We start from the raw sequence: 12,503 nt of genomic DNA on the forward strand, positions 1-12,503 counted from the left end.
AGCCCAAATACCCTACGCGAGAGCATCACTCTAGAACCAGCCATAGTCCCTTTTCGTTCTGCGGAATGATCTCGAAGGGATCCCTTTTGACGGCCAACCCATATAAGCTAGGGTTCCTTTCTTTTATTGTCACGCATTCTCTGCTAGGATTATACTTTCCTCTTCATGCTTCCAACCTGTAGCTAGGGTTTGCTTGTAATCACGTTTTTCGTCCCTTGCTTCTTCTCTTCATTATAAAAGAGGCAAGTTATTATTGTAATAGTTAGCTTTGATAATATTGAGAGAATTTTTCCCCATTTATCAAACAACTCACCTTCTAGTTAAGGACTTCTCCTCCTAGGTACCGAAAGAGTGAGAGCTCCCCACTGGAGCTCGTGCGAGAGCGATTTCACATATTCCGTTGCATTTTCGTAGCTTCCCTCCGCTGGAACGAGCTTTGGTCGATTTCCACCGAACAAATCGACGCTTAGAAGTTTCGTGAGGATTTGCGCCATTCAACACAATGATTCAAGCGAATTCCACAACGAAGGTGCCTCATTAGTACTCAAAATTCACACCTATTGTGCGAATACTAAGTAGATAGAATGACTTAAGACACCACACACAAACAAGTAAAGAAACACAAAGAGAAATTAAGACTAAAAACGAACCCTTGAATGGCATGTGCCGTGTCACACTTACCTCATTTAACATATGTGATAAATCTGTAACTCACGACTAAGGCTAGATGCAAACTTGGCCTAGACATTTTTAATTGGGCTTGAACGGACCCAATTGCAAAAGCTAGATGAAATATGACCCAAAACTACTTCTAGTAAGTTTACAATTTAATTTCAAAGCATGGCCTAAACAATTAGCCCAAAAATAAATTTATTCTAATGATCTAAGACGAGCCCATCATATGTTGATATCCTTTTTGGCCCAAGAAAAAAACATTTGGAGGCCATGAAGCCCATTAGACCCTTGAAGATCCATGCCCTTAACATGCTTCTAGTAATTGGCCCTTTGATTGGGCCTATGGTTAGGCCTAAGTCATCAAATGAAGTCTCATTACTTCCCTAAAGAAGATATTTGCAATTAAGCTTTCATCATCTACTTTTGGCATAGAGCCATCAATAACATCACAATAAAGTATAGGTACCCAATCCCTAGGCTATATGATATTCTAGATGAATTACATTGGTCCATTCTTTTCTCTAAAATTGATGTTAAGAATACCAAATTCAAATTAAAGAAAGTGATGAGTGGAAAACTGCCTTTAGGAAAAAGTTTGGATTATATGAATGGTTAGTGATGCCTTTTGGTCTCACTAATGCTCCTAGTACTTTCATGACGCTTATGAATCATGTTTTAAGGGATTTCAATTGGAAACTTTGTTATTGTCTACTTTAATGACATTTAGTGTATAGTAACAGTCTGCATGATCATGTAGGCCATCTTAGGTTCAATCATTTGTTTGCTAACATAGATAAATGCACCTTTTATGTTGATAGCATTCTCTTTCTAGTTTTTATGGTCAATAAAAATGGGGTTCATGTGGACCCTGAGGAAATCAAGGCCATCCAAGAATGACCTATCCCAAAAAATGTGGGAGACGTTAGTAGCTTCCATGGGTTGGCAAACTTTTATAGAAGATTTGTTCCTAACTTCTCTAGTCTAGCATCACCACTCAATGAGTTAGTGAAGAAGGATGTTACATTTGTTTGAGGTGAAAAACAACAAAAAACTTGTGATGAGATAAGAGAAAAGCTTACCAAGGCACCTATTCTAGCTTTGCCAATTTTTCTAAAACCTTTGAACTAGAATGTGATACCTCAGGAGTTGGCATAGATATGGTATTATTGCAAGAAGAACACCTAATAGCATATTTTAGTGAAAAACTTCATGATGCTTCTCTCAATTATCCCACCTATGACAAAGAAATGTATGCACTTGTGAGGGCTCTTCAAACATGGGAACATTACCTTGTTTCCAAGGAATTTGTCATTCATAGTGACCATGAGTCACTTAAATATTTGAAGAGTCAACATAAGTTGAACAAAAGGCATGCTAAATGGAGGGACAACTTAAAGCAATTTCCCTATGTGATTAAGTACAAGAAGGGAAAAAATATAGTGGATGATGCTTTATCAAGAAGACACACTTTTTTTGTAGCCCAAATATAGTGACTAATTAACAAGTATGAACTCAAATGCAGAAAATTGAAAGCACTCAAAGCACATAATAACCAAAATTAAATGGGTGTTTAGGTGATTAAGCAAGCACAAGGAAAATTCTCACTGAACATTAAGATAACCTAGGTTATCTAGATGTGAAGGTGCATTTCCAAGGCTCCAAGAAAGAAGAGGGTGTTCATTTAACCATAGAAAATACTACACCAAATTTGAATATAATGCACAACTCTCCACACCAAAAATAACAACACAAATTCAAAGCAAATTTAAAAAGCTAAACAAGGAAGTGATGACATGTATGGACTACACATGACTCTAGAAAAAACATATGGATTAGAAAATCAAGATGACTTAAAATAGATGAAGTATAAAATGAATCAAGATGAAAATAAAATTTAAAAGGCACACAAATTCACCATGGTTGAGTTCTTAAGCACAATGGTCGAATGGTTCCAAAGGAACAATGATAAGAACCATTTAACCAATTAGGTGAATGGAAGCAAACAATTCAAGACAATCAAGAAGAAAATTGATACAACACAAAAATAAGAAAAAGTAATCAAGAAGATGAACTATCTTTGAAGCGTGATCAACCTAAGCTCATGATATCACATAATGAGTCCATCTTCAAGGAGAAAACTAAGAGGAAGCCATGCAAAATGGAGGAGACTTCCATGGAGAAGGTTGGATGCGTGAAAGCAAGGTTGGGAGAAGGAGAAGTGATTCGGCTATGGTGTTTGGAGGATGCTCTCAAGTGAGGTTAGACCAACATTCAAGGAATGAAGTTACAGGAAGTCACTAAAGGGAGCTCTAGCCTAAGTTGATTCACAAAAAGAGAAAGGCCTAAAGTCATCTCAACAAAGTTTCTCTACTATATTTATGAATGAATTTACAAGACTCTAAGCTATCTATTTATAGGAGAAAAGGAGAGCTAGATTATCTACAAAAAATGGAGGGAAAAAAGTTCTAGAGTGTGGTAATTGGAGCCAAAAAGAGAGCATGAGGATTGTATGACTTGCCAACTAACCAAGTCACATGGAGCATGCTTAGGGGCGCTAATTAGAGTATCTTGCTCACCAAGCTTCTTGCAAATTATATAAGCTTATGCGCTCTCCTTCAAGGCTCGATTAGGAAACCCAATTCTCTTATGGTCCAAGACACTTCTAAGGCCTACAAACCCTCCAAGGTCCAATACATGGCCCAAAAAAAATCCTATTCTATCGGACCCGTAATATATAGCCCAAAATTAAATCCTAATCTAGTATTTCCAAATAAAGAGTCATAGGTTAGGTCTTCACATCCTTCTTGGCTCGTGTAAACTTCAACTTGGGCCTTGCATGCTCAGAGGAGGCCCAACCTTCTTGTATCCTCCTAGACATGACTTTGGTGGTTGGTCCCTCAACTAGAGGTCTCTTACCACCTTACAATATGCAATAAGTTAGGCTATCACTCAAGCTCTCCTAAAAGAGTGTAAACTCCTCTAGGTCCTAAAAAATTTAAGAGAATACCAACACAAGAGGGTTGATGTCACAACAACCACACTAAGAAATTCAAGAAGTAGAAAACTTCAATGACAAAACAAAGAAGTCTAATTGACAAGCAAGAAAAACACAAAAACAAGGAAGCTAAAACTCTAAAGAGAGAAATTCAAGTGACAAAACTTGCAAAAAAACTAACTCAAGCAAAACATGGGAATAAGACTCTATGGAAAATATTTTGACCATGCAATCAGAAGACCAATTAATCATGCATATACCATATAAACTAGGGCTAAATAATGATGGAGCTAATTTTCCATACAGACCATTCTTAGCAATTTTTTTGAACTTCCAAGGTAAATTTAGATATTAATATTTTTTAATATGGGTTTGATTTTTTTTTTCTATTTTAAGATTCTAGCTTAGCACAAATTAAGGAAGAGTGTCAAGATGTATTTGAACACTTAGCTCCTAGTTTTAGGCCAACCATTTAATTCAAAGGCACATACATAAAAACTAGTCATTTTGATCATGCAATTTCAAATACTTGGAAAACAATAAATGAAAACTTCAAGTTGGCATAAGACATATGACTCAAAATTCAACAGCTAAGCACATTTGAAGACTCAAAAGACCTAAGAATTGGAATTTAAGCATGGAAACCACAAGGTAGCTCACGGTCATGATCAATAATAACACAAAAAGCCATTTTATCAACTTGAAAAAACAACAAGCATGTAGAAGGTTGAAAAATGGTACTCTAACCTTAATGCCAAGTGGAAAATTGTGCTAACAATATTTTCTTCCAAGGATGACTGAAGCTCCATCAAGACAAAAGTAAGGCAAAGTTAAGGTTAGCTCAAAGAAAAAAACCATATAACAAGTATAACCTAAGCTCTAGATAGAAAATGATAAAGACCCATTTTAGAGTTTAGCAAATATGGTATTTTGGTGGTTAAGAAAACTCTAGGAAGATTTCCAGTGAACATAAGATAACAATGTTATCTAGATGTGAATGTGCACTTCCAAGAGGTCAAGAGAAGGAGATAGGCTCAATTAATGAAAACAAAAACAAGAACACAAGAGTAACATAAATGGCTAAATATAAACATACTTCAAATGAACAAAAGAGAATAAAGATGGTAAAAGATGGAAGATAGAATAGGGGAGGGAAACTTAATGATGAAGTCACGCCACTTAGGGGCATTAAAGCTCACCAACCCAAGATTGTATGCCGCCACTTGAGTTATAATCTCAAGATAAGGTTTGAGGAAGAAGACACTCTAAGAAGAGAGCTCTCTCGCAAGGTGGTCAAATATAGTATTTTTATTCAAAAAATTTCAACTCTTTCAAGAGTCTTGAAAAGGCCCTTATATAGGTGAAGGTGGGGGGTCTCTTAGCAATAATACAAAGCAGAAGGTTGTATACCTAAAAAGATAAACCAAGCTTCTAGAAACTAGATTTAAAGGTGTATTGAAAAGGACATAATCTTAGCTTGGTCCCCAAGACTCTCTTATGTGCTTTTGACCTTCTAGAAGAGTGTAGGTCAACTCCAAGCTCTTCCTCTTTCCAAATATGCTCCCTATCATGAGTGGTCCCAAGGCTAGGGCTCTCCTTTAACTCCAACTAGTGCAATCCTTCTATCTTGTTGGCATAAGCTTACCCTATAAAACAAACAACCCAAGAGTAAACATGTCAACTTAACTATAGTCATAAAGTCAACCACAATTAAGTCAACATAAGTCAATTTAGGGAAAGTCAACATAAAGAAATGGAAAATAAAGATAAATAATAAAAGTTTCATGCCTCCCTTCTAGTCATGCTCCTAGTCACTATCCTTAGAAGGTCCTCCATTGCTTCATAACGAGTCTCATCATATGAAATTTCAATTTCCTTCTTTTTTTAGTAAATTTCAAATTTTATTATTTTAATTATTTAAAATATCTTTTTAAAATTCCACAATTTCAATTTCTTTTTATTTTCTTCATCCTAATAAGTTATTTTATTTCAAAAAATTTAAAATTTTCAAATAAATAAATTATTCTCTTAAATTATGTCATCCAAACATAACATTAAAATAATTTTCTGTCTACTACCTTGCTTTCATCATACCAAAAAAACTAAATACCTCCCATATATAAAATTATATTATGCATTTTACTTCTTAAAAAAGCTTTTATTCATGAACTGAAATGCACAATTTAATTTAATTTTATCAAAAAGTATTCAATTTGTTTTTATCTAATAGTACAAAGATAGGAACTCTGCCGAATATTGTAATTTAAAATGTAATTTTATAAACACTACTCATTACATGTAACATTCATTATGTTGTGATTTCTTATGACCAATAACTCCGTATACAAATTACCTGACTAATGCTGATTTTGTATGCTTAAATAATCGTAATATGTATCACCATGGGCATGACTATAGGTAACTTGGACTATAACGATAGCAGCAGAAGCATATATACATTTGTCAATTTACTATACAACATAGCGACGGAGATAATCCAACCGAGCAGGGTGCTTAAGCTTCATGAGAGCCTTGACTTCATGCTTCCGAACCATTTCCCTCGAAATATTCAAGTTCCCAGCGATTTCTCCCAATGTTCTGTCACCCTTGCCATCAAGTCCATATCTCTGTCTAATCACTAAGCTTTCCTTTGGCTTCAAGGAATCAAGCTACAAAAAAAATTCCCAACAAATGACAATGTCAATTCGATGTCATGGTTTTACAAAATTCACTAACTGGTAGGACTTGACATGAGAAAAACCTTCCAAAATGACCAACTTAGTCTCCAATGAAAACTTCCAGGATCAAAATCACACATTTTCAATACTTTAAGTGGATCCATTTAACGCAGTTGAAACATGGGAAACAAAAGTCATAAAATTGCAGTACTATATAAAAATTAATCAAGAGACTTTCATTTTCCTCTTAGTATGAATCACGAATAAATGTTCTGCCGGTGAATTAGTTAAACGCTTATTTATATATTGGAAAATAATGACAAGGGAATGGAAGTAGACTGTTCATCACTAGAAGCATGATTAAGGATCTAGTTCACAAAAACGATGTTATTTTCTTATTTTTACATTTCATGGACTTAAAAGTCTTAGGGTTTGTTTGTAATTTTAGAATATATTTTAATTGAGTTATACTACAAGAACAGGCTTGACCTAGCTTTGTAGGGACTGTCTTAAAGACAAGGGACGAAGACCTACTGAAGAGCGACATTGAGATAAGGAAGGACCTAGATCACTTTGAGCATTCAATATATAGCTTGCACTGCACCGTCCATTGAAGATTCTATGTTCTTTGAACTGCCAAGCATCCTGGCGCATCACACTTGAAGCATGCCCCCCAGGAAGCTTCTAGGCTCTTCAAAGACCAAGCAAGGCAAGGAAAACAGCATCAATTGGTGCCCTAACCAAGAACCATCTAGGCCATTTAAATTCAAATTTAGGCGTCAAGTTGAAGTCACATTGAAGGATCCACATGTGGAATGCGCGCCTAGTTTAGGAATCATCCAGAACCTTGGCTCTTTAGCTTACTCTGTGCATCAATTCTCCTGTATGAAGAGGCTTTCTAGCATTGTCTAATAGTTTTGAATGAATTGAAATTCTGAGAATTCTAGAGAAAATTGTGTGCTCTTTTAAGTTGTTTGGAATTCAAATGGTGATTCTTCTCACTTATCGTGACGTGAGTCATTTCAAGTGATGTGGTTTTCCATATTTTTCTTCTCTGTCTCTTTTAATGACTTAAGCATGATAAAAAATGGGTTTCCTACACATGTTAGGAACCAAGTTCTTCTTTCCAAGCCAAGAGGATTCTAATCCATGGTTCAATACTTGAATTTAATTAAATCCTATTGATTCAAACGACGCATACCTTAGAATCTAATGGATTGTATGAGAGGTGTCACTTAGTGGAAGATCCCACTTTCATACCTATTTTCGAGGATTCCATCAGAAGACATCTAGTTATTAGGTGTCTCTGTGTCCAGTGAGGTTAACTCTTGCAGGGATCCAGTGTTTACAAGTGTATAAATCAAACTTGGAATATCATTAAAATAATTTGAATTAAATGGATTACACTTCTTTGCATTGAAAGGTAATTAAACTACACAATTATGTTCCCTTCCCATTAGAGTTGAAAATTCCTTAATGCTGGTGAAGAACCTAATATATGTGCCTAGTTATTTTATTAAGAATTAAAATCAGATAATTTTTTAAAGACCATACTATGATTTAGGGATTGTAGAAGATCAAATAAAGTTCAAGCGCCTATACTCCAAGCTTTTATGACATGTAAAGTTTCGAATATGATGGTAGAGGTTCAAAACTAGTACTTGAATGTTGATAATTGTTGGAATTCGCACATCGACTAGAAATAAGGAAATTTCATAATATATAATTGGTGTAAACCTTACCTTACAAGCCAGTTTTGTGAGGTTGAGTTAAGTTTAAATCCACTTCTAACATGGTATCATGATATCAGAGCCATTGTTTAAACTATCCTAGTGAGATTCCTGTTTGTTGGACATATAATTCCATCGGATCACCTATTAATACCTCGACATGAGGGGTATCAATTAGTTAGGTGCAAGCCTCGGTATACGTTATGCTATTCACTAGTTAGGCCTCTTTATGCACTGTATTCGTGAAAAATTGACTATATCAAGGACGGACACTAAAACGGACTAAGGAAGTGTTTTACGTTGGCAAGAATGCGATAATCATACTCAGTTAAAGGTATAGCAAGCAGCACAACTTTGACATTCAAACTTTTAGCACATTAATCAAATTTCACTTATCATCAAAGGGACGGTATCAAGGAGTTGAGATTTTACCACGTCATCAAGAGCAAGTCTTAGAACAGCAACTTGCCTCCTATTATCACCATCCACACCATCAAGATCAGTAATCCCATTAATAAACTCTTCCTGCGTGGTTATATGTCTTGAATGAAGGGATAGAATGGGTTTTGATGCCCTCAGTACATCATAATATCTTTCAGGGGAGATCCCAATTCTTTTTAGTACCTCCTCTTCCGTAGGTGACCTCTGGTGCTCAAATGTTAACTCGAGTTTTGCTCTATGGATATCTGCTCTGACCTGTTTAAAATGAATGTGAGATGATATAAAAGACTGCTCCTAAGTCTATAATAATTTCCTAACCTACATATTTTCTTTGAATGTCTTTGCAAAAATTAGATCGGGTCAAAACACAAAGAATTATTTTCATGTATTCTATTTTAATTATAAAAAAGCCTTCGAAGTCCTAAGGAAAACAAAGTATGCTGCCTTTGTAAAATTAAAATCAATTAATCCAGTTTCAAAAATAATCACCATATTGATAAGAAAAATGAATACCCTGTCAAGTCCAAAAGGAACACGTGTGAAGCTTGAGAGGGTTATGGAACGAACAATTGAATGTCTAATCCAAAATAGACTGTATGTAGATAGCTGAAGTCTCCTTTTTGACTCAAATCGATCAATTGCAGTGATAAGTCCCTTAACTCCAGCCTGACAAAGATCTTGAAACCTTGGACCACTTGCAAAATCTTGAAAATATTTGTTAATCACGAACAATACAAGTCGGAGATTGTGCTGCAATAGATACCACTATGATTTATTAATCTCAATATAACTATTACTCAATCCGAAGAAAATCAACAAACAAATCAACAATTAAACCATTCGTTTCCAAAGCAACAGAGAGAGAGAGAGAAGTAAAAGGAATAGATGTGTAATAAATCACTGATCTTTGAAGACTTATTATAAGCCAATCTAAAAGAAGAGTTGAACATTCCATATTACCTTTATGAGCTTGTTTCTCGCAGCTTGACCAACCTCTATAGCTTTCCTTACATGAACAATGCTAATGCTTTTTGCATCTGCTAGTTCACCATCCGAAATTTCTTTCCCTGCTGCCTGTAAATCTTCTCTCACTTGTAGGAGTGCCTGAACCACAAAAAACACAGCCTAATATCACAAATACTTGAATTTTCACTCAGGATCTTAAGCTATTAAATTTAAACATTCCTTGACATCAAATGCTTTCATGACTGTATGCTCAAGATGTGGATCCTTGATTACTAATTCTCATGATTAAATTTCCATACAGTTAAGAGCAACCTCTGCTCTATACATCCTTCACGCCCAAGTGAATTTGACATGAACTGTAAGTGTACCAAAGACAAAATCAGTTGAAAGTCATTATCTTCCTGATTAAGCTTTTAGGTTGAACCGTTCTTTGACATTCAACAATCAAAGGTGACAAACATCTATTTTGAGAAGGAAAAGAAAAATATCATAAAAGAAAGTGCATTGGAGACCAAAACAGGAAAATAATTTCACCTTCATAGGTTCCATCAACTTAAATAACCATGCATGTTCTGAAGAAGGAAGAACTGGCGGAATTTTCATTTTCTTCCAGTCCATGCTAACTAAATCAGTTGATGCTGAATATTCCCTGATAAGCGCATCAATTTTTTCTACTCTATTAACATCTCTTTTTTTCTGAGCTTGAACAACCACCTTCTCCTTTGCATTCCTTTTCAATGCAATCCTTTTATCAAGACTCAATCGTTTGGCCTTCTTATTCAGGTTTCTAACCACATTATCATCATTTCTGTCATCATGTTCATCACCAACCTTCTTCCTCCTCCGGAATACTCTCTTTGTTTTACTATCTATATCTTCCGTCTTACAAGCATCAGATACGGAGCTGAGTTTGTATATATTTTCAAGTTTGGCTGCAGCTTCATTGTAGTTCACAACCATGGTGAATGGAGTGGTTTCATCAGTAGAGACAGCTCTCACTCTCTTCAGCGATTCATTACTCTTTTCTATCCTTTTCCTTTGTTTCTTTGCCGTTTCCACGGGTAGAGGAATTTGCTCCTGAGGTGAAACCAAAGTGGTTTTATTCGATTTATTTCCTTTAAAAGCTACTATTAAGAGTCGCTTATGTGCCTGCTGACGACTGATCAACTTCGCACTCAATCTTAACGGAGTCCTAGCAGCTGAGGTAGAAACAGTAACAACTCCCATGCCAGGTTTCCAAGCCGTGTTTAGAGCATAAAAAATTAAACAATTTTTCAATGCAGGGATCCTACAAGAGGAGATGAAGTCAATATCAATGAAATTTGCTTAGAACAAAATTACATAACATCTTGATTAACCATCAATGTGGTATCAACATCAACACCAATATCAATATTACTAATAAAATCAACAATACAATGAAAAACCAAGATATTGTTTTATCAGACACTAATTATTCCCCGTTACCAATTTTACGATAGAAAAATGGTTTCAATTGAAATACCTACATTAAACTCATTACGAAGACTTCGGCTCAAATTTTTTGCTGTCAGCATTGTTTTAAACAAGAAATTGGTACACCAATACTTCAAAATAACAGCACCAACTAACAGAAATCAAGAAACAATCCTAAAATATAACATGGACAGACTCGCATCGTACACACACCAACGCAACCTATTCAGTGTTAATGAGTTCTAAAACCAATGGAATTTTCACTTTTGTTTGGGAATACTGGCACGGTAAATAATCACATAGAAAGACAATGTTTAGAAGAAAAATGAAGTGAAGTAGCAGGGAGCATACTAGCACCTTGAACTGCAATGTTTCCCTGAGTCCACGCAGATTGAATCTACTAGAACGCGTTGAGGTTGTGGTTTCATTAAACGCGAGATTCTAGAAAAAATTCGGTGTCCACAATTTTAAGTCTGAAAAATCACAGACAGATCGACGGTGGAAGAAGAAGAGGAAGCTTTGTACGATCGATACGCGTGGACAGAATGTGGCATGATAGAGCTGACATGGCGAAGAAAGTGAATGTGGCGCTTTTGGAATGGGGGAGGAGATATTTGGGGGAAGTGTGGAGCACATGTGGTGCACGTGGTTGGTTATTGGTGGTTGACGAAAGCCTTTGATATTATTGTTGGACCAGTGATGCGTGTGGTGGTGGTGTGTCGACTACGAAACGAAGTTCATGCGCACCATGCATCTCGTTAAAATAGTGATACAAATTGATGTTAGGATAAAATAATTTAATTAAGTTTCAATGCATTTTATTTTATCGTGTTCAGTCACTTTTTGGTGGAATGGTTTAGGATTTTATTTAAAACATAGGAGCTCAATAAAAATAAAATTAAATAAAATATTATTTAATTTGGTTATATATATATATATATATATATATATATATATATATATATATATATATATAATGTAAGATTGACATCCAATATCATATAATGGAAGTGTAGAACGGAGTAGTCTCAAAAAAGATGACATGAGCAGAATCTATATATCGTTAAAGTTGAGGAGAAAAACAATGATATCCCTTTTGAAGGCGTGAGTAACCAAGGAAAATTCATTTGAGAAATTTGGCAGAATGTTTATCTTTATCTGAATTAAGGTAATTGTTAGAGTATGTGCTGTTAAAAAAATTGAGAAATAAAATAATGATAAACCATAATTAATATAGAAATATGGATAAAAGAGATGATCAAGTCAAATTGTTCTTATAACAAACAATAACAATATAAAGATAATGTAAATATGTAAATGAGATAAGGATAGAGTAAGTCTGGGTTGAGGCACGCAGAGTGCTATCCTTAGAGAGAAAACGCCCCCACTGCACAGGGTAATACTCAATATTATGCGCTCCTCTCTCAAGATACAACAACCCGTCAGATCGATCAAGTGCAGCGAAGGATCTCTGAACCTTATGAACACCACTATTTTAAGAGATAATATAGAGAAGGAAAAGAAGGAAGAACACTTTTAAGAGGAAGAACTCTAGTGTTTATT

The 12,503-nt window shown here is 35.2% G+C and overlaps 1 protein-coding gene across 3 annotated transcripts; it reads right to left on the reverse strand.

The window, feature by feature from the left end:
- Positions 1-5,926: 5,926 nt before the first annotated feature.
- LOC114195397 (RNA polymerase sigma factor sigE, chloroplastic/mitochondrial-like) lies at positions 5,927-11,507 on the reverse strand. Of its 3 annotated transcripts, none has more exons than XM_028085851.1 (7): positions 11,298-11,507; positions 10,020-10,773; positions 9,785-9,841; positions 9,480-9,623; positions 9,033-9,269; positions 8,511-8,774; positions 5,927-6,339 (listed from the first exon to the last, which is right to left on the reverse strand). In XM_028085851.1, exons 1-7 carry the CDS (start codon positions 11,366-11,368, stop codon positions 6,142-6,144), a joined length of 1,725 nt encoding a protein of 574 aa, XP_027941652.1. In that variant the 5' UTR covers positions 11,369-11,507; the 3' UTR covers positions 5,927-6,141. The 3 variants fall into 3 exon arrangements, with proteins under 3 accessions (XP_027941652.1, XP_027941654.1, XP_027941653.1); XM_028085853.1 differs by having other exon boundaries at positions 11,292-11,310; XM_028085852.1 differs by lacking the exon at positions 9,785-9,841 and having other exon boundaries at positions 11,298-11,506.
- Between the last annotated feature and the right edge of the window lie 996 nt (positions 11,508-12,503).

The sequence above is a fragment of the Vigna unguiculata genome, chromosome 8 (assembly GCF_004118075.2).
Source record: "Vigna unguiculata cultivar IT97K-499-35 chromosome 8, ASM411807v1, whole genome shotgun sequence".
Taxonomy (NCBI): domain Eukaryota; kingdom Viridiplantae; phylum Streptophyta; class Magnoliopsida; order Fabales; family Fabaceae; genus Vigna; species Vigna unguiculata.